This window comes from Lissotriton helveticus, chromosome 12, assembly GCF_964261635.1.
Source record: "Lissotriton helveticus chromosome 12, aLisHel1.1, whole genome shotgun sequence".
NCBI lineage: Eukaryota > Metazoa > Chordata > Amphibia > Caudata > Salamandridae > Lissotriton > Lissotriton helveticus.
This window is the reverse complement of record NC_136073.1, coordinates 817220754-817248296: the sequence shown is the minus strand read 5'-3', so window position 1 is coordinate 817248296 and position 27543 is coordinate 817220754. Positions and strand designations below refer to the sequence as shown.

At 45.8% G+C, this 27543-nt stretch overlaps 2 protein-coding genes across 2 annotated transcripts in view; one reads left to right on the top strand and one right to left on the bottom strand.

The window, feature by feature from the left end:
* The window catches only part of DCST2 (DC-STAMP domain containing 2), a 285622-nt gene that overhangs the window by 198591 nt on the left and 59488 nt on the right, over nt 1–27543 (bottom strand). The gene's annotated exons all lie outside the window — the stretch shown is intronic.
* DCST1 (DC-STAMP domain containing 1) overlaps nt 1–27543 on the top strand; it is a 146034-nt gene that overhangs the window by 72125 nt on the left and 46366 nt on the right. Inside the window, exons 10-11 of the mRNA XM_078668903.1 lie at nt 6952–7051; nt 22045–22140. Of these exons, the coding sequence (XP_078525029.1) occupies nt 6952–7051; nt 22045–22140 (196 nt within the window). The remainder of the gene's footprint in view (nt 1–6951; nt 7052–22044; nt 22141–27543) is intronic.

Below are 27543 nucleotides of genomic sequence, written 5' to 3'. Positions count from 1 at the left end.
GCGATGGGTGCGGGCCGCCCCGGGTGTCAGCACTGAGGGAGGTGACAAAATGGCAAAAATATGTTTGTAAATAAAAAAAAATTGGGGGGCTCACAACACTTAAAAAAAAAAATATTATATTATTTAAAACGAGTGGTGCGCAGCAAAGTAAAAAACAAAAAGGTAAAGCTTTAAGTATCTTATTTTTCCTTCTTTTAATAATTTCCATGTGGAGGGGGGTTGACAAGAAATTCTCCGCACCGGGTACCACCTGACCTTGCTACGCCACTGACTCAACCCACTCTCCAGGTTCTAACTCGAGAGTTCATTGCAATGCTAGTATGGAAGAATTCAGACTAAAGAGAGGGCTGAGATAAAGAGTCCCTCAGTACGCCGCTGTCCTACCAGGATTCAACGTTAGAAAATAAGAGGGGCCCCTTATTCAACCCGTGGGACTAGGGCACTTAGCCAGTGAAATGAAAGAAATCCCATAGGGTAAACTTTTGTAACAGCGCCAGATACCTTGCATCAAAAATCTCTCACTCTCGTCCCACTCTATCAACTTGTTCAGCTTACACACCAGTAGATTGTGCCATATATATTGTGAGGGCTCCCACAGAAAGTAAAGTTTGTACAAATGTATTTATTACACATAACACAAATTTCATAAAAATACATAAGCCAAACGGTCTACTCAATGATCCATGGTTAAAAACAATGCTAGAAAAATGAATTAACAAAGAATACAATTTTTAAAAAACACACACTCAAGAGAGTTCTATAATCAGACCGATATAATCTGTCTTTCACAGTTACCACATCTACTGTTACACCGTATTACTTGCACTGTTAGAAAGATTCCATTATTTCTCAATATTCCAGCAGTGCTAAGTTAGTAGATTGTGCAAATTCTTTTGGCGTCGACGCGTTTCGATGGATCATTAAAACATTTTTTCCATCTTTATCAAGACAAGTTCATATCTCTCTCAAGTTGAAGTAAAATTGATCTCAAGTAAACACCTTAAATATTATAACAGCGTTCCTATTATTATTTGGTACGTCTGTGATTTCTGAATGGATTTTCGCGGAAAGTTATCCTGCAGCATATTCACATGACTGGCCGCTGACTTTATGTTCCTGTGCTGATGCTTATATAATCGCTTCTTGATCTTAGGGGATTTTTGTCAAATTTGCAAGGAATATGATATATCCTTTGTATCTCTCATGCCCCTGTGGCTGCTCTATGACGTTCAATTAGCGAGTCAGACCAATTGATTGGGCTTCTGGTGTAGAAAACGGCGGCGTCCTTCCCCTATGGTTGGCATCCACAGGAAAGTGAGACGTTGCGATGGTTGAAGGACAGACTTTTCCTGGTTGAGCGTAAGTCCTAGGCCCTCGAAGAGTTGAAGACAGGCGTTGGAAGATCTGGTTACGCCTATCAGAGTAGGAGCCTTGACGAGCCAGTCGTCCAAGTTGGGGAAAACCTGGTGATGGAGTTGGCGAAGGTACGCTGCCACAGGAGACAGGCATTTTGTAAAAATGCGTGGTGCCGACACTCTGAATTGATAGTGCCGTCCTGCCACCACAAATCTCAGGAATTGTCGGTGACTCTTATGGATCAGTATGTGAAAGTAGGCGTCCTGGAGGTCTAAGGACACCATGAAATCTTTGGAATTGAGTAGCTGTAACACCTCTTGAATGGATACCATACGGAACGATTGTTTCTTGAGGTATCTGTTGAGGCTTCTTAGGTCCAATATAGGTCTCCATTTTTTCTCCTTTTTTCGTATTAGGAAGAATCGGGAGTAGAATCCTTTCCCCCTCTGACCTCGGGGAACTCTTTCCACGGCTCTTTTCTGGAGCATTAGTGAGAGTTCTTTTTGAAGGAGATGCAGATTCTTGTGCTGCATAGGACGTGGGGGGTTCGGTGGAGGAGTCTCTACGAACTCCAAAGTATGTCCGAACCGAACCAGCTGGAGAACCCAGCGATCCGTCGTAATTTTTTGCCAATTGTGGAGGAAGTTCGATATTTTCCCTCCAACTGCGTAATGCGGAGAAAAAGTGGAGGCCTGTGGGAGAAAGAGGTCATCGCCTTCTAGCTGCGTCCTTTTCTCCCCCTCGTCCTCGAAAGGAAGACTTGTTGTACGATGAGTGGCCTTGTTGCTGTCTCTGCTGGTATTACGGCTTGTATTGCTGTGATGAGCCATAGGAGGTCTTGTATCCCTGATAGCCACCTCTTGTCTGTTGTCCTCTTCCTCTGGAGCCCCGAAAGGAAGTATTTTTGTACTGGAGGGTACCCAGGGCTTTCGCGGTCTCTGTATCTTTTTTGATACCCTGCAGCATCTCATCTATATGCTTCCCAAAGAGCAGTACGCCATCGAACGGCAGGTCTAGTACTTTGGTCTGTACCTCAGGCCGGAACGATGTGGCTTTAAGCCACCCCTGGCGCCTTAGGACTGCTGCCCCTGCCATCTGTCTAAATCCTGTAGAGGCGATATCCATCGCCACATCTATCATTTCCGAGGCAGATCGCTCGCCCTCAAGGAGTATTTTCTTTGCCTCTTCCTTCTGGTCTTCTGGTATTGCTCCTAAATATGGGGCAATATCCGCCCACATCTGGCGATTGTATCTTCCTAGGAGGGCCAAGGAGTTTGCCGCCCGGATAGAAAGGGCCGACATGGACGAAAACTTTTTACCAATATTATCAAGTTTACGGCCTTCCTTATCTGGTGGCGCAGTCAACGCGGCCGACGGGTTACTAGACTTACGCTGTGCAGCCTGCGTAATCACAGAGTCCGGTTTCGTTTGGCCTATAAGGCATGCCGGAGCCGTGTCTGGGGCCTTATATTTCTTGTCGAGCCTGGGCGGAACTGGAATCAGAGATGAGGGGTTTTTCATTATCTTTACCCCCTGATCCCAGATGTACTCAATAATAGGGATGGGTCGCACAGCCTTCTTGAATGGCTCTTTAAAGTCATACAGGAAGCAATCCTGGGTTTGTGTGGTCATTTCGATTTTAAACCTTGCCGCAGGCCTTTTCACAATATTAGGAAACCCCCCGATATCCTCTGGGGGTGAATCCGCCTGTGGCTGGTCAGGGGATGCCGGATCCTGAATGACATAGTTATTCCATTCGTCGTCCTGTATCTCTCCTTCCTCCTGCTGTCCCTCGTCTTCTCCTACTACTTCCTCTTCTTCATCAGAAGAAGGTAGAGGTGGTAAAGTGACAGGATCTTGACGAATGACCAGTGGAGGTGGTCTAGGGCGAGGAGGTATCACAGGTGTAGGTTGCTGTACTGGAGGAGGCGGAGTGGGCGGAAACCGTTGTTTGTAGTCCGCTATGAGAAATTATATACAATGTATCCCAAGCAGAATCAAAATGTATACAAAACAACTATTGAATAAAACATCATATTCCAAAATAGGTGTCAGTCTTCTTCTTTAATGTTCTTTACAGCATCTCTTTGGATTGCTAGCCAACACGTGTTTTGTCTATTTATAGCAGTTTATGCATTTAGACAGTTTATGCATTTAGACTTCATCAGGGCAGTCTGTTTGTTTGCGAAACTGGCGTCACCACTAACTTTCTGTTCCAAGCGGCGTTATATATAAGTAAAATCGTACTGATATATCCGTGCTGCCATCGGGTTTGAAAACAACAAAAACAACATTGATGTGAAAATCGGACTTCCCCTGACGAGGGTTTAGTTCATTAATATTTATAAAGGTGCTACTTCTTCACTGACCCGACTGTTTGACTACGATTTTACTTATATATAACGCCGCTTGGAACAGAAAGTTAGTGGTGACGCCAGTGTAAAGAACATTAAAGAAGAAGACTGACACCTATTTTGGAATATGATGTTTTATTCAATAGTTGTTTTGTATACATTTTGATTCTGCTCGGGATACATTGTATATAATTTTGTTAATGTGGTTTATCACATTATTTATGACGATAGATAGACGTCATCATTATCCCTAGTAGCAGCTCTAATAATTCTACATAGTACTGTTGACAATAGAGCGCGAGCTGCCAACCTTCTATCTATTGCTTTTCATTGCGCTATGAGAAATTGCACGTCCGTCACGATTGATGCTGGGAGGCACACCATAGGTTGTGAAGAAAGTGGCGGAGTAATTTGACATTCCTCCTGATATCGCCCTTCATCCTGACCCAGGTCTTCACAGTCTGAGCTTTCATGGACGTTAACATGGAGTTCTGATGGACTTGTCGCAGGTTGGAACATTGAACCATCATCAGAATCCTCCGTGTCCAGCAGATGGGTTGGTAGCAGTGGCTGGACTCTGCTAGGCGACGTCAATTCCGGCGTTAAAGTACTCGTTGTCAGTCTGTAGTGTGTGTAAGAGTACTTCAGCGTAGGAGACTCTGTAGTCGACGAGCACGTCAACGGGGAGGTCATCGACGGTGGAGCGTCTATGGCCTTCATCGACGACGATGCTGTCGACGGCAGCGTCGACGGTTCTTTCTTCGTCGACGGCAGTGTCGATGTTGGAGCTGTCGTCGATGGCTTCGCCGACGATCGCGTTGACGTCGGCTTCGTCGACGCTGGTGTCGACGTCGATGGCTTCGGCGACTGTGGTGTCGACGTCGATGACTTCTTCGACGCCGGTGTGTTGTACAGTTTACCATGACAATGCATGCACTATCTAAACGGATATAGCCTCGCACAAACTAGTCAGTATGCGAGCTAGTACCACGCGGTGATGATTTACTGTACTGCGTGAAAGTTGTGAATAGGAAAATAATCACAGCACTCCTTCTGTGTGCAAGTTGCGGTTAATTTTCACCGCCCCACATTGTGCACTATCACTTCCCTACCTCCTCTAGAAGTGTGCTGGAGTAGAGCCCAACACCGGTAACGCTAGACGTATGATGCTACCATTGAATTCACCATGTAACAGGGTGTGACAGCATGCTGACACAACGTTGAAGCACTGCACTACGTTACAGGCTTGTAAATACGCTCAATATGTGACAAATGTCCGTATTTTCTTTTACAGGTGTTTTGATTTTTAGAGCTCACCCAGTGTGGAGCGAGCTTACACCACGGGCACATTTTCGCCATCCAGTGGTCCCATGTGGTAGGATTGGGTGCGTCTTTTAGGGGACGCAGACCATCCACCAACTTGGTTTTGAGGTCCTGACGAAAACCTGGTTCACCATAACCGCTAAGGTTGAAACATGTAGACCCAACACATAAAGAGATACACGGGCTCATCACTGCCCTTATTTTAGAGATACACGGGCTCATCACTGCCCTTATTTTATCTCGCCACGATTTTAACATTGTCCAGTTGCTTGCCAATAAAAAATCTTTATTTTTCCAACTTCAAAACAAGATAATTTTTAACACACTGACTTTTTCTTTTTTCACGCACCACCACTCACAACCTGCTCCACTGCAATCAGGTGTTGAAGCACACCCTGATGACGCTAGGTCATTAGGGTGGACCCCGATGATGAAGCATGTCATCACTAGGTGATGAGTGAGGGGTTTCTAATAAAAAGAGATTTCCTCCACCTTGCGAAAACCGTCCACCCCTACAGCGACTTGTGAATTCTCACTGGTGGTACTCCTCCATTTGATTTTTTTGCTATTGTATCCAGGGGTACAGGAGTACTCCCAGTTCACTCTGGTGAACATAACCCTTGCTCTCTCCATTGTTTTTGTAGAACTCAATTGTGCCACTACATACTTGTTTATGACCATGTGCAAGTTCCGGCACTGGTCGATAGTGGACCTACTGGGTCTAAATCGGTACTGCAGTTCGGGCAGACTATTGTATTTGTCTGCCCAAGTAGTCAGTCTGTCTCAAAGAACCCGCCCCCCCAAGACCTTCACTACTGAATCAATTAGAAAAATTGGCCTGGGGATTGTCCATATAACCATTTGGTTAAAACTGGCACAGTAATAGAAGTACACCAGAAATGAGGAGGACCTTTCCTGACAGCAGCGTTTAGGAACTGAGTCAATACTGAAGCCCATATCTCAATATCACTCAGATGCAGATCTGGTGGGGATCCCATCTGGGCTGAGGGTCTTGCTCTTCGTCAGGCCCGATATACCCTTTTTAACGTCTTCTAGAGTAAATGTTAAATTTGAAGTCCCCTCCACAACCAACATAAATTCAGGAACAGTTTCAGGTGCCTCAGTCGGGGGTAATATGATGGAATAGGGACCCATTATAATTGGTAGCTTAACAGGGACTAGTTAATAATACTCAAAAATAGGGTACTATTCCTTAGACAACTCGCTTGTAATAAATGATCCCAGGCTTCATTTTGGATGGAATTCATCCGCCTTCTGAGTAGTAGCTTGTATTTTTATTTCGGCAGGCTGCAATTTGTATGGCGTCTTGGGCTTAGACTTCAGTGCTCTTTGTAATCTAAGAGCTTGAGAACACCCTCTATCAAACCATTTGCATACTGACTTAAGCTTCTTTGAGTGTAGAAGACTAAGAAGGTCAGAGGCTTTCCGGGAAATACTAGATAAAGCCCCTAAAACATCACTATATGAGGACACAATATTTAGGCACACAGTAAACTCAGATGCACAACCCGAGAACAACTCACTCTTAAAAATCTCAGAGGCCACCTGTTTCCAGCCAAGTCTTCTACCCTGATTATTTGCTGGCCATTTGCTGTTATCCTCTTGCGTTTTGATTTTAACCGAATGCAAGTACCCTAAAGAAATGCATACTTGATTATTTATGCTCACTAAAAGGGCCCTGAGGGACATTTATATAACTTATCTTGAAAAATAAGGAGTCAGAAACAAAGATAAAATCAACTGTGGAGGCACAACCCCTGCCAATAAAGGTGGCAAGTACCAGAGGCAGCGGATTTGTCAGTTATGCTTTATGCATGGTTAATATCAAAAGGGGGGACACATTCAGATGGGACAATGAAGATGTATAAGAACCATCTGTGCTTTTCCTCCACTGCAGCGCGTTCGCGTACATCAGGAAGTATAATACGGACATCCTCTTTGACAACCTTTACATCACCACCTACTTCAAAATGATCGATGCACGCCGCAAGAAGCAGGTGAGTCTGACGACAGGTACTGGCTGGAGGGGAATGTGTGCTGGGGAAGAAGGCAAAGGCAGCCAGACCCAAGCTCACTGCTTGCAGAATGAGGTAGGGAGTTCAGGGCGTATGCTCTTACCTGGATCACTGGTTTGGTTGCACTGGTTCTTTACATTTATATAGGTAGGCCTTTCATCATCCAGTGCTCCCTCTCATTCTATGTAACTCTATGGCCTCTAATGCTATCTGATTCTATCGCTGCTGTGCTTTCTGTATGAATATGTTTTCACCACATTTGCTACACAGGCCATCATCCGCTTCATAGCCTACATATTTCACCACACTATGGGGCCGATTACGATGTCAGTCGGAAAGTCTCCAACCGCTAGTCGGAAGCTATCCGACCGCAATTGGAGGCTTTCCGACCGACTAAGTCAGTTTGTGGTCTGACCGCCCAATTACAATGTCAGCGGTCAGAATGTAAACCGGCCAGTAAATATGACGCAGTTCCAAATGGCTCGCTGAGTCTTTCGACCGGTCGGAACTGCACCGTAATCCCCTATGGACAGCGTTTCTGCCGTCAGGATTACGATGTCGGTTTCCGACAGCCTTTCCGTGCTGGCCTTCCCGACGCAGGTAGGGTGTCGGAAAGCAACTTTGGGGGCCCCTAGCAGGGCCCCTTGCCTCCGTGGCCTACGGTTGGTGATCGAGGGGAGACCTAGGGTACCCCCCTGTAAATCCCTACACTGTGTGGCAGGCACCATGGGGTGCCTGCCAGAGGGTGCAGGTTTTTTTTGCACACACCCATTTCTCTATGGGAACCTGTATTATGGCCAGTTTACGGCTGTAACACAAGCTCCCATAGGGAAAAAGGAGAATACGACTGAACAGTGTTCGGTCACATCGTAATCAGGCAGTCAGAACCATCGACCGGCGGTCAGTCGGTCGGTCGGTCCCGAGACCGAGACGGTGTCGGTCAGAGTTGCCATCGTAATCAGCCCCTATATGTTTCTAGCTCACAAGGATCAAAAGTTACTTTACAACAAGCTCACAGGTTGTACCATGAAGACAAATTAGTTGCAATGATTTACTGGTCAACTCTCAGTTGCTGATTGCTGTATTGAGATGTTAAACTGGTTCTAATGAGGTGCAACGTTGCCAGGCACTACCAATACTTGTTCAAGTTAGAAAATAACAAAACAATACTGCTAACGATTGTGCAGCATTCAGTATTCTAATTGTGTTTTTCCTGCCACATCATTTTATCAATACTCTCAAAAAATATGGTTTCCCCTGCGAAGTAAATAATTACATTGGCCTTGATTACGGTCTCTCTCCAATAAAAGGCCCATGAAAACATAACCATGATGGTGCCGAAGTGGGAGGAACTCTATTTTTTAATGATGTAATTCCAAAGACTGACACCTTGAGCAATAATGACATTAAGAGACTACAAAATAGTTTACTGTTGTTCCATAATTGTCACTGATGCCAGATGATGGTCCAAACCAGAATCTTTATCGAAGGCACATACCAACCTAGCACAAGAATAGATGGCTTTCTCACCCATTAGTCGAGGCATTTTGTGAATGAGGACACAGAGATTGCAGGTTACTAAAGTTTATAGAAACTCAGCTAGAGTTTTCAGAGCTCTATCAATCGAATGTCTGCATTTTCAAAAGAAACTAAAGTCCTGACTTAGAGTTCAGAGGGGCTCTAGGCTTGTGTGGAAAGTTTCTAAATCTGGGGGAGAACGACCTGGCAAAATGCCCTCAACAATTCTGTCAGCACTGGGTTAGTGTGCTGGTGGTTGATACCCGCTCTTGTTTTTGAAGACCATACCCATTTTTTTTTTATCAGACTTTTACCTAGAGCAAGAGAGAGAAATGCAGAAAAGAAATTAACACGAATGAAGAGAGAAATAGGACAACAGTGACGAAGAGAGGAAAGCGGGGATAAAAAACAACCTGCAATAGTGAGACAAAGAGACAGAAAATGTAGGGTAGTGGAATAAATAGGTATGATGTGAAATCGAGACTAGGCAGCCTTGCAATTTGGCCATCCCAGCATTGAGCTTGTGCCCCTCAAATTTTTTTATTTTTCCAAACACTTTGAGCACTCACTGTTACTATGCTTTAGGAAACCCAGCTAGGCATGGGCAGCATGGGCAGTTGCCCAGGGCCCCACCACACCCAGTGAACCAACATGGGTGCCTGCACTAATGAAGCACGCTGGCCTGGGCTAGGCAGCTATGGTTCAGCGCTGCGAGGCCCATGGGAATGGGACTTCCCGCCACATGGTCTTGCAAATCATATGTAGGTCTGAAAGGAATAGATGATGGGGACCATCTCCTTTGGGCCTGCAGAGCAGGACAATGACTGCAACGTCAAGGGGAGGGTAGCCGCTTCCCCTGGGCCTGGCAGCTTTAAACCATATTTCTGATGCTCAGGGCAGGAAGGGTATTCTCCAGGACTTCATACTCATGGGGATGTATGACGTTACAACGCATGCTGTTACAACGCAGTTTTTACAACGCAAACCTTTACAACGCATAGCGCTTTGGGGTGCTGGATAGTGAATAGTTTAATTTACTATTCCAACTCCAGGCCCCGTGGACACTAGGGAAGGTGTTGGATAGTAAATTAAATATATTCCCTATCCTAGAGCGCCCCCCAGTGCAATGCGTTGTAATGGTTTTCGTTGTAAAACCTGCGTTGTAAAAGCACTGCGTTGTAAAAGTTTCGTTGATGTTTCCCTACTCATGGTGGCTGTGTGGCCTAATGTACGGGGCCCCGAATAGGGTGTCCAACCATCTGCATTTAGCAGGTTTAGCCTGCAATTAGGGATCTAATCCTGCCCAGACAAAGGCACTGCAGGACACCCATAGTTCTGCATTTTAGTGCCTGCTCTTTTATACCTTCCAATGGAACAGCAAGTCTCACTCTTTAAGCTTTTGATGAGCTGTGAAAGAGATCCTTGTTTGTGGTAAGGCGGAAGGTGCTGCACAAAGCAGCTACAGTGACACCTTCAGCAGCAGAGCTGAAAACAGCCGTGAACGAATGAATGAAACCCATGCACAGGACCTGTCCTGGGAGTATGCCCTTGGTGTCTACTTCTTCCATTAAACCTGCTTCAAAGGGCTGCCACATTGTCAGACCAGTGGAAGAGGCACAGGGAGAGTATTATTTGCCCAGAAATCAAACAGTTGGTTAAATTCATAGACATAGGACATTTACTACTGTATTGCATTTAGGTGAATATACCATTCGACCGGGCACTTCTCTCCTCCCAGGTAAAATTCAGTCCATTTTTGCAATTACATTTTGACTTAGTAGCAGTTTTTACATGGAATCAAAAATGCTCACTATCTTGCCAAATAGGGAGCAAAGCAATAAGTTCAGAAATGTTATTGCCCAAGAGCAAACAATTTGGCCAAATGGGAGGCCGGGATTAAAAAATATGTATCTTGTTTCCATATTTCCATCTAGTCCACTAGACCACAGGAGGGGTGCTAGTAATTCTAATGGCAAAGCCAAGGGACTGCCCTTTCCATGGAAATGACACTCTGTAATGGGCCCTGCTCAACTAAAGAATACAGTGTTTATTTCTATCATATTTAGGTGAAATTCTAAAGCACAGTTTAGATGTCAAATAGCCCAGTACCTACTGGACCAGGCACCACTGTGGCATGGTATATACTGATATTTATCACTGGTGTTTCAAAGCTTTAGAATTTCATTCCATTTGCATGATATTTTCTAAACTTGTCGCTCCAAATGTGTAATTGCGAGCAGTCAAGGCTTACTCCAGGAGAAGGGGAAGGGATTAGAACTCAAATATAGTATGAATAGTAATCACAATCGTTAAACTCAATCTCCAGTCGAGTTATCCTTTAAGAAGGCTGGGGATCTAGAATGAAATATCAACAATCTGCTATGTGACACATAGCTCATCTGCTCCCATACAAACATCTTCTGATGTTTTCTGCATATGAAATGTGTCTCTGCACATGCAACATGTCTCCAAAGGCACAACCTGTCCTGTGAAGTGCTAATGGAGAGATGCCACCCTGCTGAACCAAGGCTTTGAGCCCCATAGGTTTGAGGCCACCTCTCCTGGGCCCCACAGGAGCCATATAAGTGTGGCCCAGGGTAGGGGGACTCTCCTCCCTTGGGTTGTGCAGCAGTAGACCATGGACGTGAGACCCAGGGGCAGTGGGACTCCATACCTTGGGCATTGCAGCACTAGTCAATAGCTGTGAGGCCCAGGAGAGAGGGACACCCTTTCCTGGGTCTATCAGTGCTAGACCACGGCAGGAGAGACAAGGGAGTGGCCCAAAATCCCCTGGGCTCCACAGCTCTACACCATAGATGTGAGACCCAGGGAAAGTGCCTACCAACTCCCCTGGCAGCTCTGGATCCAGGTGGGCAGGTGCAGGGAGGGGCACCCCTATAACCTGGGCTTGCAGCTCTACACCATTCCTGGGAGGCCCAGGAAAGAGGGCTCCCCTACCTTGAGCTCTGCTCGTCCAGGCCTCACAGGTCTAGACCACGATTAAAAGGCAAAGGGTAGTGTGGGGCCCTTCTCTGAGCTTGTAGCCATGGAGAAGTGCTGCGAGGCTCAAAGGAGGTGGGCTCCCTTTCCTATACCTAGGCCAAACCTTTAAACCCAATGTGACTAATATGATGGTTTTCCAGTTAATAGAATTTTAAAATATATGAACGTATTTTATTATCGTTGTTATTGATGATTTTATTGTTTTACCGATATCTGCACCAGGAAAGTTGCTTCTGGCAAACTCGCCTCAATGGTAGTTTATTGATGGCCCTTCCTGTGATGTCATTCGGATGTGACGTCCTTTAACATTGTTTCTAATGAGAAAGAGCTACTGTGTAGGAGGAAGCGTGTTACAGTTGCTAAGATTTTAACAATGGGGCCAGGGCAATTTCAAGGGCTGATTTTTGTGATGTAAAACAGTTATCTATAACAAAAAATTAACATTTAGAAGTTAGTGTTTTGCTAATCGCGGGCGGTGGGGTCTATTATAATTAGAAGATAAAAGAAAAAATGTTAGCAGCCTGATCCCGCTGAAGGGGTGACAAAAAAAGGCTTGCAAGCAGTGTTTTCTGATGCTTAGGGGCTCTTTCACTACTTACAAAAGAGAGACTGGTTTATGGCTCATTGCAATGTAATTTGCCGGGAGCCCTTGGAAAAGAGGATCTCTGTATGACAAAACACATCCCTAGCCCCTCCAAAAGTCTGTTCACGTCTGGGATTGGCAGTTTTGGGGGCGAAAGAACGGGCTGCAATGTTAAGACAGGGAGCATAAACGCCTGCTACCTGGCCCATCAGGACCTGGAGTCTGGAACCGAAATCACGCCCCCTCCCTGATTCCTAATTACAAAACGTTATGCCAACATTTCTACTCAAATGTATAAACTTTCACAGTTTACACAATCACCACTAGAAGTCAATGCTGCCTCAAAACAAATTCTAAGCGGGAACAGGTGACTTTAATTCGATCATCAACATAAAGTAGACCCTACATGAATGAAACCCCCTGCTTACGTGACATCCTGAGTTTCGTCACCTCAGGCAACCACCAGAGTAACCCAGCAACACTCGCGAATCACAAAGAAGCATTTCCATATACCATGCAACCCAACATCCATCAACTCATTTATCTGCTTCACTGTAATATTACAGTGCTAAGAAATATTACAGTGCCAAGAAGCCATTTTAGTGGCAGAAGTTCACAATGCCATTATGGTATTTACGTGCAATAAGAACAGTTGATGGACAGAATGCAGAACAATGTTATACATTCACCCCAGTACAGAGATCTGGGCCTGAATCTATCTGTGTTTTACTCCCCCATGCCATTCCAGTTTGAACCCAGCCATATATATTTTTTTTTCATATGTAAATCAGTCTTGACTCTGCGCCCAATGGGAACAGTCCAGCTTGAACTGTCAGGCCAGGTCCTCCCTGTACTGGAAACAAGCATCCTTGTTCCTTTTGCTTTTGTCACCCTAAGTGGAAAGGGTATGCCCAGACGTGGATTCCGTGCTCACTATGCCACTGGATTCAAGCTAGCCTGGCTGATGCCCCAAAACCGGTCCTAGGATGCTTGTTTCTGGTCCAGGTAGGACCTGGCCTGGCAGTTCAGGCGGGACTGGTCGCATGAGGCACAGGGTCAAGTCTGATTTGCATATCGCTGGGTCTTAACTGAGCTGGCAAAGTGAGCTAAAGAACGATGATGGATTCAACCCAGATCTGTGACTGGGTTTGAGTGTCTGAAAAGTTTCAGCGCTCCGTCCATTATCTTGTGTTTGCTTTGTTCGGGAAAAATCATAACGCTCCATCTATACCCTGAAGTTTGCAAGAAGCTCTTTGATGACAGTTATTAGCTCACTATTCTATACTAGGATATTAATTTATTCCTTGTAAGTAACAAGGATCTTTCTGACAAAAGCAATGAACTATTTACATTATATGCACTTTGTGATCTGCAAGGTACACATCCTTTGCATTAGGCATATCAGCCCTCTGCCCCACTTTATGGTGAGTCGAAACTTCCACGTTCTCACTTCAGAAAGAACGTTAATCACTGCAGTTATCTTGACATTTTTATTATTGTATGAACATTTCTAGATGTGAGGAAAGCAGCAGCATATGCTTTAAAACTGTAATATACTTGCAAACATGGCACCCCACCCGGTGCTGTGGCACTGGTCACACCGCCCTGTCGCAACACATCGTTGAGGTCAGCGCTCGAACTTGGAAATTAAAATTCATTTCTCCACACGTCAGACCCAGAGTGTCACCAAAGGCCACGTGCAAGCACGAGTGGAGACAACACCCACAGGACGGGCGTGCGCTGTGGAGAGAAGAATTCCCCTAATATAGCCTCATCTTCACCATAACTACAATCAAGCAGTTTCCCTGTCTAGGAACAGGAATTTGCTTTATTGTTCAATGCTAAAGACCAACACCGGCCCATGTTTGCAGGCACGTAGCTTAGTCAATGAGATTCGGGAAGGTGTGAACCTCACTTTTCCCAAATAAAAATCAGTGGGATCCAGGTCCGCGAGTTGCCTTGATCAAAATGATCGTCCTCCCTCGGTTTTTAAACTTGTTCAATAATATTCCGATTCCGATTCCCAACAGCTTTTTTCTCAAACTTCGGTCCCATTTGATTTGCTTAACTTGGTGTGGCCGGAATCCCAGGGTCAGCTGGGACGGTATGACGTTGCCTTATGCCAGGGGAGGTTTGGGGGTTCCGAACTTTCACATATATTACCTGGTAGCGCAGTGCAGCTTTGCGCACTCCTGGTACCATCCGGATCCTAGATTGCCCTACTCAAGACCTGAGGCTGATCTGGTGTTGCCTGTGAAACTTCACACAGTATTACCTCAGGGCCTTCCAAGAGACCCTGGAGATATTCAAACCGTTTCCACGACCAGCTGGGCCTGGTGGAAATTGGTTAGAATCACAACCACGTATACACTATATTCCTGTGAAATTCCAGTTTTGAATAACGCATGGATCCCTATCATGACTGAAAAAATAGTGCAGCGCACTCCTAACCAAATTTACAATCAGCAAGATCGGCGACCTATTTCCAGACGGCCATGTCTTTGACGGAGACGAGGAGGATAGATTTAGTGAAGCTACGTTTATGGACAAATTCATCCTTCGAAGGGTGCGAAGCGCGCTTAGGGCTACATTTACATAATTTCCCTTGGCACCAGCTGACTTCAGCTCGTTAACCACTGTAATTTCTTCCCCGGGTAGTGCCAGACTGGTTTTGAAAATATATAGTTCATGCAGGACACTAGTTCCTAGAAAGACATCAAGATCAGGGAGGCTTGGGAAAAGGATTTGGGGCATCCTATTCCAGACAATCACTGGGACTTTTGCTGTGCACAAATTAAAGAAGTTTCCTTAAACAGCAGAGACCGGTTATTACACTTTAAATTCTTATGAAGGGTCTATATGGCCCCAGAAAAAATACACACCATCAACGCTAGTAGGTCACATGCATGTTTAAAGTGTGGCACACCACCCGCAGACTTGAACTGCGGAAAAATTGGGGCATATTGGGCTCTCTCACCAGAGTCTGCATTATTGGGCTGTGTACTAGGCTTACCTAAGCCCGTTCGTACTTTTACTGCAATGGCCTTCCTGCTTGCCAAGCCGGAGATTGCCCTTAAATGGGGCTGAAAGGCCCCTCTCACGACCAAGGCCTGGCTTCAGAGTTTAGCCTACTGTAACCTGAATAGTGATCTGTACGCAGCCACCATACCTGCAGTGTCATGTCCAATGGATATTTGGGGCCCCTTCAAAGCCTATTTAGTGGACATGAACACCACCTCACTTCACAACCCCCTGAGGGGCTTGGCCCCACAGGAGTGGGGTAATACTGATACCTTCGGGTCCAGCTAGCGCTATACAAAACTTTAATAAATAAAATAAATAAATAATACACTACAGGGTCTGCATACGCCTCTCAGATGCACCCATCGCTATGTATATTTCATCTCAGGGTGGGTAAACTCAACCTTCTCAGATTACAGATGATTATTATGGGGTTGGAAAGCATTGTCTGGGTGTTCTACTTGCATAGATAGGCAGTTACCAATGCAAAGCCGGTTGGAAGGTGGGGGAGACAATCTCGGCAAATGTATTCAAAGTTCATTGTATGATTCAACCTGGAGTTACCTTCTACTGTGCGGCAGTGTACTACATATGTGAATGCTGTGACTTTTTGTATTATGGAGATAGAAAATAAAGTTTAAAAAAAAAAAAGAAAATCAGTGGGATCCAGGGTGGAGGAGGGGTGAGATGACCATGGTTCTCAATGAGTTGTTTCCATGAGGAACTGGGTCAGTAGTGAATTACATTAGGTGGGCCTCGGTCGAGAGGGGCACAGTGGGAGAAAAAAGATGGCTTTGAATGCTACTCTGAGTGATTACCACTGGTTAGGCTATGTGCAAGCATTCACTTCATCACATTTTTGCTATTTGATCACCAGTAATATTCCTGGAAACTTGAGGAAGGCGCAGCTTTCCAAGTCTACTACTGCTAATGTTTGAGATTTTTAAAAAGTAGTATTCAAAGAGTATGCCTAGGTGCTGTTTTACTACTTTTTTGGTAAAATGGTCACTATACATATTTAAGACACTGGTCCAAAAAATTGACACGTTTTATCCTCTTACTGAAATGGGGACAAGAAAAACCTACACAGACATAGCGGACACAACTCAGGGCTCTTAGACCCTACTACCTAACCAAGAATGCATTTGAAGGGTGTCACACCCCAAACACCCCTGCTGAAGCTACACCGCTACCCGTCTCACCTGGGCCTGGTAGCTCTCTATGGGAACTCACGACTATGGTCATGTACAACACAATGGCCTTGACTTCCTGTCCTAGGATCACTTATTTTAAATGTATTTTCACTTCACCCAATGTTTGTCACGTCCGCTACAAGGCGCCTTGATGGTCGAGTTGTCAAATAGGTGTATTTGGGCAGGGCTCTATGTTTCCAGTCATCATCTTTTACAAATCATTTTATCCAGTGATTGAAGTCACAAACAGAGGTGGGCTCAAAGGCACATTAATAGACAGAGCCATAGATCTAACTTGGCTCTAAGAGTGTGCGCACGAGCTGAGCTACGAATACGATAGCATTTGGCATGTATATTGTGCAACAAAAATAATGTAAAATTATGATACAATCTCTTTAAAATTAAAAAAAATGTATTTCTTTAATATGCGTAAGCGTTTCACTCTAGTACATCAGATGATATTACTGAATGGGCCAACATTCCTTAAAAGTGACTCAACACCCACCAACAATGCCATTAGAGTACTGAGGCAAGTTAGTAGTCATGTAAACCCTAAACATGACCTAGAGTCTTATCAAAGATGGAGCAGCATTGTAGACTGCTAAATCAAACATTAGAGGTCTTTGGTACTTGAATTCAAGTATTTAAAAGTGTGCTCAGAGCCTCTGTGAAATTAAATATTTGCCTAGAATCACACAATGTGGATAAGCACGGAAGACAGTATTGATTCCAGGTATTCTGGTTTAACATTTTGAAATGCATCCACCACATGGATCACTCTTGCACTCTCACCTTCTTGTTTACAACAAAAGTCACTGTTTTCTCTTTCATTATTTGTTTGTGCAGAGAAAAAACTGACTGAGCTAGCAGACACCACTCAGGGCTGCCAGTCCCAACTACCAAGCCTAAAATGCATTTATTAGGGTGGTGTCACACCTCAAACAACACTGTTCCCCCCCCCCCCCAAAAGCTACAACTCTACATATCTGCTATTACACAGGTGCAATCTGCGGTCCCTGGACAAATTAAATAAAGGAATCCTTCTTGGTGTGGCGAGGCCACTCAGGCCTATCTGCATAGCAGTCTAGGGTGTAGCACCGGCTATTTAGAAGAAGAAAGCCCTAGTGGCTCCAGCACACGAGGTGGGGGCAGTAAGAACTGGATATCACCTTGTGGGTGTCTAGGTTACTGTTATCCTAGTGTCCCTGTAGATTCCTACCCTAGGGCGTCACCAGCTACCCAGAGGCAATGGAAACGGTCATATGTGAAAGGGGGAAACATCCATTACAACGCAGTCATTACATCGCACTGCTTTAACAACACAACTGCCTTTACATCGCATGCCATTACAACGCATGCCATTTTAATGCGTGTCACTACAACGCATGCCATTACAACGCATGCCATTACAACGCATACCATTACAAAGCATGCCATTACAACGCATTATAAGGTAAGTAATCCCTACTGTTGCACTCATAGGAGTGGGAATAGTAATTTTTGCCCCTACACTATCCAACACTTACTCTACTGTTGCACTCACTGGAGTGGGACTAGTATTCTTTACCCCTACACTATCCAACACTTACCCTACTTTTGCCCTAAAAGTGTTATGAGTTGTAATAATATGCATTGTAATGAAATGCGTTGTAATGGTAGTTTTTAAAAATGCGTTGTAATGGCATGTGTTGTAAAATCATACGATGTAATGGTAGTTGTGATGTAAAAACCCTGTGGTAAAAGCATATGTTGTAATTGTTTGCATTCTAAAGTCATATATTCTGTGAAAGGTAGAGCAAGCTTATACATCACACTAAGGGAACAGTACTTGGTGGACAATCCACAATTGTCACTTCAGCCCACCTAGGCTTTTGTGCAGGGCACTACCAGGAGAGGAACAGACCGACTCACCACAAAGGGCGGGAGCTTGGGCAGGTACTCCACCCAGCCACAGGCTTGCTGGATTTAATAACTCTCTTTGGTTAAAATAATGATATGAAAAGCCAGCTCTTAATTTCCAAGATTATAGGAGCTGGTAACCAATTTCTTTGGCCTGGAGATCAGGTCTTACCTTACTCACTTTTTAATCCTTTATGCTCCAACAGGAGCTGTCAGCTCATCAACCTTGATGGACAGTGACACGCACACTGTCCAGGAGTAACAGCAATACTCTGCGTTTACTGCCACTGTAGTAGAAAAGCTACCAATACCAGACCTGCCAAATTCAAAATAAAATTCACTGTGTGAGAAGGGCATATGGCCTTGGAGGTTGCGGGCTTCATGAACAGAGGGACTTCTGTTCTAAACCTCCTACCCCATCGGCCTCCTTAACCCTCCAAAAAAACCTGGGGCTGCCGTCAATGTCCTGGGGTGTTTTTACACCCTTAAATGAACATCGTCTGGTTACAGCTTCCATCCAAAGAGGAGCTGGAAACCCACTATGTGTGGAGGTTTCCAGCTCACCTATTCTGCCACCGTGCCATATCATGTCTTCACCAGGTGACTGTGAGAAGAGAGTCGATATTGTCTTGATGGCACTGTGTTAGTTGGCAGGTCTCTCAGGGTATCAGGCAGAAGGTAACAGTAATGTCCATTCCAAGTCCAGGTGTCACTAGTCAGCTGGGCACTTTAGAAAAAGGCATATTGCAGCTTGGATTGTTCTTGTAGCCGCAAAGGTCTGCCAATGACCCTTGGAGGCCGCAGCTTAGTCTTGGGTACAAGAGCGAGCAAGTCCAGTCCTACAGGAGTCCTCACAGGTCCCAGGCAGCAGTTACAGTCCTCCTCTATAAGTCAGAAGTGTTCTGAAGTGGGTGACTGGAGGAGTTGGATTTATGCCTGGCACCAGCTAGTGGCACTCCCTAACCAACTCCCCAGAGGGAAACTCCCTTTCCCTCTGACAGGGTCATTTCCCTGTCAGAGGGAAATGACCAGTGTCCTCCCACATCCAGTGCTAAAATCTGGTATCAAGCAGGTATTATACTCACCTAGAGATAGAAGTCTGGTAGGACAAATGCTGGGTCCTTCAGCAACCAGACAGGGGATGTCCAAGAGTTGTTGTGGAATCACGTTTTCGATTTGGTATAGAAAGCTGGTTGAAGCAGACGATCAGGACATCCCAACACAGGCATCAGCTTGGAATCAATCCCCCTTTGAATCTGTAATAGGAAACCTTTTAGAAACTTCCCTAAAACTTCTTTATAAATTTACCAAATCAGCTAGTTTAAAGAAGAACCACTTTTTTGTGACTAATCGTATTTACTATACCCCAGCTTAAATAGCAAAATTTGCCCCAATCCCTGAGCCGAATTGTCACAGATGTATGGCCCCTAAAGCTAATGACATTCATATTTTTTTTGAGTGCCCAGAGATGGGTCCATTCTGGAAAGGGATCGGGGCTATCTGTGCAGGATTTTTGATGTGAACTTTGTGGTTAATGGGTCTTTAGTCTTCTTCACTCATGATAGTTCCTCAACAATGGACCTGGCAGCGACTGATAGAAGATTATTGCTATGTCTTATCCTGCTGGCGTGCAGGGAAATATGTATGAAATGGAAAGACCCAAGTCCCCCAAGAACGGAAGATTGGCTTAAATCTGCGTTTGCGATGGCCCGCCTTGACCTTGTTGGCTCTAGCAACACCTCAACTAGTCTCTGGCAACCCATTATCAATATGGGCCGAGACCTGAGACTGTTTTGATAACTATGTGGAAAGGTACCCGGTCCTATGATTACACCTCAACTCCAGTGTAAGGAGTTGGTCGGAAGACCTAAGCAAGCGCAGTTAGCCGGAGGGAGCCCAGGTTCATAACAACGGCTGTAACACTCTGAAATATGCTTATAGGTGAGATGAGGACAAAACAAAAGCAGGTATTATACTCACCTAGAGATAGAAGTCTGGTAGGACAAATGCTGGGTCCTTCAGCAACCAGACAGGGGATGTACAAGAGTTGTTGTGGAATCACGTTTTCTCCCTTTCAAGTGTGCTCCAAGTGTACCCTGTGGATGAACAGATATGTCCAGTAGGATTTGACACTGTAGTGTCAAAAGTAATGCACATAGGCCCCACCCTGCATATTCTGTGGTGCTCAGAGGAGTCACCTCTGCCCATTTAGGTCAGCCTATTTATTTCTACGGATAGGCAATTCCCTCCCGTTCACATGTTTTCAAGACTGACCACAGGCTGAGAGCTGTCAGAGGAATGCTAATTAGCTTTCTGACAGTTCAGGCAGGTAAAGGAATACTATATAAAAGTGACTTTTGCTTAATAATGATTCAAATCCGACATCACAATTGAATTGAGTGGTCTAATTATTGTTCTAGCTGATCCAATTCCTGAAAAACAGTATTAGTATTTTAATCTGTACTGGTTGTCTACATAGAATAGATAGGTCTGCCACAGTGCACACAGATTTTATGGCCTTATCACTGTAGGGACATGGTAACATTCATTTTGTACATGCCCCACTTTTAAATACTATGCAGCTTGTGTGCTAGACATCTTACAATAGGGTGACTTACTCATATTTAAAAGGGAGATTTCCAACTGTCAAAAATGGTTATTTTAATAGGTCAAACCGCAGGTTTTACACTGCAGCAGTCAGGCTACAATGATATGCCTGAAGCCATGTTTTCTTTTGAAACACTAGTGGATGTCACAATAAATGCTCAAGTCCACATGTCACTGTTAATTTTTCATGAGATGGATGCATTTCTACACCATATATTATGGCCCTATAGGAAAAGTTAAATACGACAATCAGTGATTAGCTAATTTCTCCATAATTAAGGGGTCAGAACACCTACACTGGGAACTGGACAGCAGTGTTCCAGTGTGCAGAGTCTAAAAACTAGCAATAAAACAGGGTCCAGTAAAAGGCGAAAAATCGGGGGTGACCACGTAGAAAAGGTGAATTTCCTACAGTAATGCCTATATGTCAGATTCAGAATTATGATCAGATCTGAGTAAGATTTAATGAAGTTTTTTCCTACCATCTTTATTGGATTTTATTATATTCTATTCAGTGGATATATCATTCCATTCTGACAATTTTTACAACAGCATTCTCAGCATTACGAGCTCCATGTCCACGAACACACATTTATGGTAACAGGAAAGAGCATTTTTCATCAAACCTTTTTAACTATTAGCAAATCTGAATAAGCCAGTGAAAAGGAAAACATGTAATGTGTATTCATGGCATGCAGTTTACCCCAAAGATACCCAGTGGTGCGGTAAGTCTGGGTTATTCTTGCCATATATGGCAAAAAGTGCATCTTCGCTGCACCAAGACTACTAGAAAGTGATAAGAAGCTCATTGGAGTGCAGTAGACGTAGAGACCTGTGGATTATATGGGCGCAGAATGACATACAGACGCACTAGCTGACGGAACAGGTAGACGACCCTCTTGAACGCAAGGGGTGCAGGCTTGGTTGTTCAGAAGATTCTCATAGGGGTTAAGAGGCCTAATGGGACTTAGTCATATGCTATGGTCACAGCACTGAATGGTACATATAAGCTTTTAGTGGAAAGAGGAGGTTCCCTGTAACACTTACTTTCTTGCCTACTTCTGGGATGAAGGCCCACTGGACGTCAGAAAGCCATTGGTGGGATTTGTGTGAGATCGAGCTGACGCTTCCTTCTTTTCCATTCTTTGCAGGGGAAACGCACTTTGCTGCCCTTGAAAAAAGGCGAGGCTGTGAACTACATCTTCCCCTGCCAGATTCGTATCATCGGATGTGAGATGATGGCACTGGTAAGGACGAGGAGCACCAAGATGCAGAATCACAACCTAGACTGAGATAGTGCATGCATCGCCATGCCCCAAACCTCAGTAAAAGAGGTGCTGCAACACACCCCTCAAGACATCTAATTAGAGGATATCTCAAAATACATCACTAGGAGATATCTCAATCAATCAATCAGGTGTTTGTTTAGCGCGACTACCCACCCGTCTAGGGTCTTAAGGCACTGGGGGAGGGGCGGGGGGGTCGCAGGTTCCAGTCCATCTGTCGTGTATTTCTATAGGTTCTGAATCAGTCCCCCTATTCCTGACCCTATTCTGGTTAAACTAACTATCAAGTTAACTAACAGTCAGCCCATGAGGCAAGAAAAGCCCCCATGCTGCAGATACCGTTATCTGACGCAGTCACACTACGGCACAGGAACGTGTTATCTGATTAGGTCATAACGCTTGAGATCTAATTAGACAAGCGACATTCCTCCAGCCCCTGATAAGGCATACGACGTTCTCATAACAAATCAAACCTATGACAACCTGGAAAATCCGTGCGGCCATTGTTTTGATTTCACAGAGAACTTTAGTAAAGAATGTGCTAACGAGCAAGTCGTATGACATCTTTATTGACGTATCTATGTCCATCCTTACGTCAATCTCGGCACCTTTAAGGTATAAATATTGCCGACCTTGCCCTATGCAAACACACGCGTGGTGACAAGACGGAGCAGCCATACTTGCCGAAGCCGAGAGCAGAAGCAGACCCCGCTGGCGCAGCCCCGCCTTCCTGACGCGCTGAGAGACGCGCTGCTATCTCAAGCCGAGAGACCCAGCACCGGCGTTTCTGGGCAGCCCTCGCAGGCAGCCTGGAATATCGAGAGCAGAGAAAGAGATACTATTCCTCATCCATCCTAAATTCCAGGTACAGAACTGAATAACCCCTCACAGAGAATTCTTTAGTTATTCACTTGGCAAAAACAAACTTAACTTAAACTGTAACTTTCTATTCCCGCCCACGCATTAGACTTAGGTCAGGTACACGGGGTAGGCGTATTTAGAAACACCAGTTGAGTACGTTTAGTCAAATGTATATGTGTATGTAAATATATTTTAATCATTTCAAACATCATATGGCTCAGAAACCATATCAATGTTTTTACAGTATTATTTTATACTATTGCTTTTAATGTATGCACTTTACTTAACTATAAGTATTGCAATAATATCGATCCATTTCTCATGTATGAGAAAAGAGACTGATCAATAAATAACATCTTTTATTGAACACGCCCGTCTCTTCCTTTTCTCTACATTCTGATGAGACTAAGAATGCACGTACTGACTGAGTAAAATAATTGCCTTGTGCTCACACGACTCTCGAGATTGACTCTTGATTAGGGGAGAGCAAAGTTGTCATGTTCTATGGTTGTCAGAAACTAAATCCCTTCTTGTCTAATCAGGGGAGTTAATTCCTTCCTTGAACATTCGAGAAAGTTTCTAGCGAACTCTGAGCTTAGCTGGCAAACCCAAAAATTAAGTCTAGTATCGACAGTAGTAGACCTAGTTAACGTCTGGCCTAGGCCTTTACTGCTGTAGGTACTATTCCAATGCGCAGAGCCTATTGGGAAAATAGGAGCTACACTACACATCAAGGAGGGGGTCTGTCGAAGAGCCAGGTTTTGAGGTTTCTTGCGAAGATGGGGAGCATGTTGTCTGTTTGAGGTGGAGTGGAAGGTCGTTCCAGGCTCTGGCCACGACGAAGGAGAAGTAGCGGCCTCCCGATCTGGTCTTTCTAGTGTGGGGTACCATGGCGTAGGAGAGCTGGGCTGATCATAGGGTCGTTTGGGGTGCGTGGAATTTGAGTCGGATGTTCAGGTATGCTGGTCCAGTGTCGCAGAGGGCCTTGTGAGCGTTGGTGAGCATCTTGAAGGTGACCCTAGCTTCGATTGGGAGCCAGTGGAGTGTGTGCAGGTGCTGGGAGATGTGGCAGTGTCTTGGCAGGTTGAGGACCAGTCTTGCAGCTGCGTTTTGGATGTTCTGTAGTTTGTGGGTGAGGGTTTTGTTTATTCCGACATAGAGTGCGTTGCCGTAGTCGAGTCTGCCGGTGACCAGGGCGTGAGTGGCGGTCGTTCTGTGTTCGAAGGGATCCATTTGAAGGTCTTACGTAGAAGGCGGAGGGCGTGGAAGCAGGAGGAGGAGACGGAGTTGATCTGGCAGTCCATTTTGAGTTCTGAGTCCAGCATGATTCCCAGGTTGCTTTCGTGGTGCGTGGGGTTGGGCGGGTTTCTGAGGGCGGGGGCCATCATGTGTCATTCCAGGCGACGGGGTTTGGGCCCATGATGAGTTGTTCCGTTTTATTGGTGTTTAGTTGTAGGCAGCTGTTTTTCATCCATTTGGTGAAGGCTTCCATGCCTTCTCGAAAGTTGTGTCTGGCGGTGTTCGGTTCGTTGGATAGGGAGAGGATGAGTTGGGTGTCGTCTGCGTACGACACAATGTTGAGTCCGTAGGTTCTGACAATGGGTGCGAGCGGAGCCATGTACACTTTGAAGAGCGTAGGGCTGAGGGAGGACCCCTGGCGGACTCTGCAGGTGGTAGGTGTAGGGTCCGAGAGGAAAGGGGGGAGTCTGATCCGCTGCCTGTGAGGAAGAAGCGGATCCAGTCAAGGGCCTTGTCTTGGATCCCTGCGTCGCGGAGTCTGCGTATTAGGGTGCAGTGAGAGACTGTGTTGAACGCCGCTGAGAGGTCGAAGAGGATGAGGGCTGCTGTTTCTCCTTTGATCAGTAGGGTGCGAATGTTGTCTGTTGCGTCGAGGAGGGCTGTTTCTGTACTGTTTTTTTTCCTGAAGCCGGATTGGGAGGAGTCAAGGATGTTGTGCTCTTCGATGAATGTGGCAAGTAGGCTGTTGATCGCTTTCTCAATGACTTTCGCTGGGAGATGGGTTTGTAGTTTTTGAGGTCGGTGGGGTCCGCCAAGGGTTTCTTCAGGAGGTGGTTGATCTTGGCGTGTTTCCAGTCGTCGGGGAACGAGGCGGTTGCCAGGGAGCGGTTGATGGTATGGCAGAGCATGGGTGCGATGGTGTCAGTGGCTCTGTTGAAAATGTGGTGGGGGCAGGGGTCCGTGGGGGCCCCGGAGTGGATTGACTTCATCGTCTTCAGTGTGTCATTGGTGGTGAGGGCTGTCCAGTTGTCGATCGCTGACTTCAGGGTGTCGGGGGTGGTTGGTGAGGGTTCAGTGTGTTGGTTGTCTTCATTGAAGTTGTCGTAGATGCTCTTGATTTTGTGGTGGAAAAAGGTGCTGAGTTTGTCGCAGAGGTCTTGTGAGGGAGGGATGTCGGTAGACTCGCTGGTGAGTTGGGCGAACTCCTTGATGATGTTGAAGAGTTCTTTGCTGTTGTGTGCATTAGTGGAGATTTTGTCTTCAATCGCTTTTTTCCTCGTTTTTCTGATGAGTTGGTGGTGGGCGTTGGTGGCGGCTCTGAAGTTATTGTGGGCTTCTGTGGATTTGGTGTTCCTCCAGGCCTTTTCGAGGCAGTGACAAGTGCACTGGACTCTTGAAGTTCGGTGGTAAACCATCTAGCTTTCTTGGCATGGGTGTTGTTGTTTTTCTTCAGGGGAGCTATGGTGTTGGCGCTGTCGGAGATCCACCTGTGCAGGGTTCGGGCTGCGGTGTGGGGGTCATCGTTTTCCACAATGGTTGGGGTGGAGTTGCTGAGTGATGAGGTTAGCTGGTGGTCGGTGATTCTGGTCCAGTTTCTTCATGGGAGCAGGTGCTGGTGTATGTGGATGGTGGGTGTTCTGAAAGGTGAAGTGGACGCATCGATGGTCAGTCCATGGGAGTTCGGTGGTGTGGCTGAAGGTGATGGAGTTTCCTGTGGTGAAGAGGTGGTCGAGGGTGTGTCCTGCTGAGTGCGTGGATTCGGTCCCGATCTGGCGGAGTCCAATGTTGTGGAGGTTGTTCAGGAGGGATGTGGTGCTGGGGTCCAGTTGGTTGTCAAGGTGGAAGTTGAGGCCTCACAGTAGGGTGTAGTTGGTGGACGCGATGGCATGCGGGGAGATGATGTCCGTGATGGAGTTGGTGAAAAGTCTGCTGGGTCGGTAGATGAGTGCTCCTCGGAGGGTGGAGGTAGGGATGGCCAGAATCTTGAAGTGAAGGTGTTCCATCAGGTCTGTGTCCTCGTCAGGGAGTGTGCTCAGGCGGAGGGTGGATTTGTGGATGATGGCGATTCCTCTTCCCGGGCGGGTGGGGCGGTCCTTCCTGGAGATCTTGTATCCTTGGGGAATGGCCATGGCGATATCCGGTCCCGAGGTGGTGTTGGTCAAGGCTTCTGTAAAGAATGCTACGACCGGGGTGGTGCTGTCGAGGAGCGAGGAGGTCCCAGATTTCGGTGGCATGTTTGTGGAGGGATCGGACGTTGAGGAGGATGAATTGCATATCTCAGTGGAGGAGAGGCCATTACACATCCCTGTGAAGATCTTCCTATAGGAGAGTCTACAGCATAACTCTAGTGACCTGTACGTAGAGAAGGCGCTACCTCACACACACTGTTAAATCTCAATAGAGGATATGTCCCGACATAGGCCTGGAGACATCTTACTACAGGAGATCCTCTGGCACAAACCTGGCACCTCGGAAAAGAAGGCACTCCAGCACATACCTAGAGACATCTTGATACAGGAGATGTTCTACACTGCCTTGGCGACTCCTTAGTAAAGTAGATGCTGCGACACAGCCCTGAAGACATCTCAGTAGAGCAGATGCTTCTTCACATTCATAGGGGCCATATCAATAGAGGAGACACTTCTACACTGTCCTGGGGCTCGTCTCGGTAGAGGAGATGCCTGTACACTGTCCTAGGGGACATCTCAGCAGAGGAAATGCTTGTACACTATCCTAGGGGACGTCGGTGGAGGAGATGCTTGTACACTATCTTAGATGACATCTCGGTAGAGGAGATCCTTCTACACTGTCCTAGGGGACATATCGATAGAGACACTTGTACACTGTCCTAGGGGGACATACCAGTAGAGGAGATGTGTGTACACTCTCCTAGGGATCTTCTCGGTAGAGGAGACACTTCTACACTGTCCTAGGGGACATATTGGTAGAGATGCTTGTACACTGTCCTAGGGGACATACCAGTAGAGGAGATGCTTGTACACTGTCCTAGGGGTCTTCTCAGTAGAGGAGATACTTGTACAGTGTCCTAGAGGACATCTCAGCAGAGGAAATGCTTGCATATTGTCCTTGGAGGCAGGTCCGTAGAGGAGATACTTGTACACTCTCTTAGATTACATCTCGGTAGAGGAGATCCTTCTACACTGTCCTAGGGGCCATCTCAGTAGAGGAGATACATGTACACTGTCCTAGGGGACATCTCGGCAGAGGAGATGCTTGTACACTGTCCTAGGGGACATATCGGTA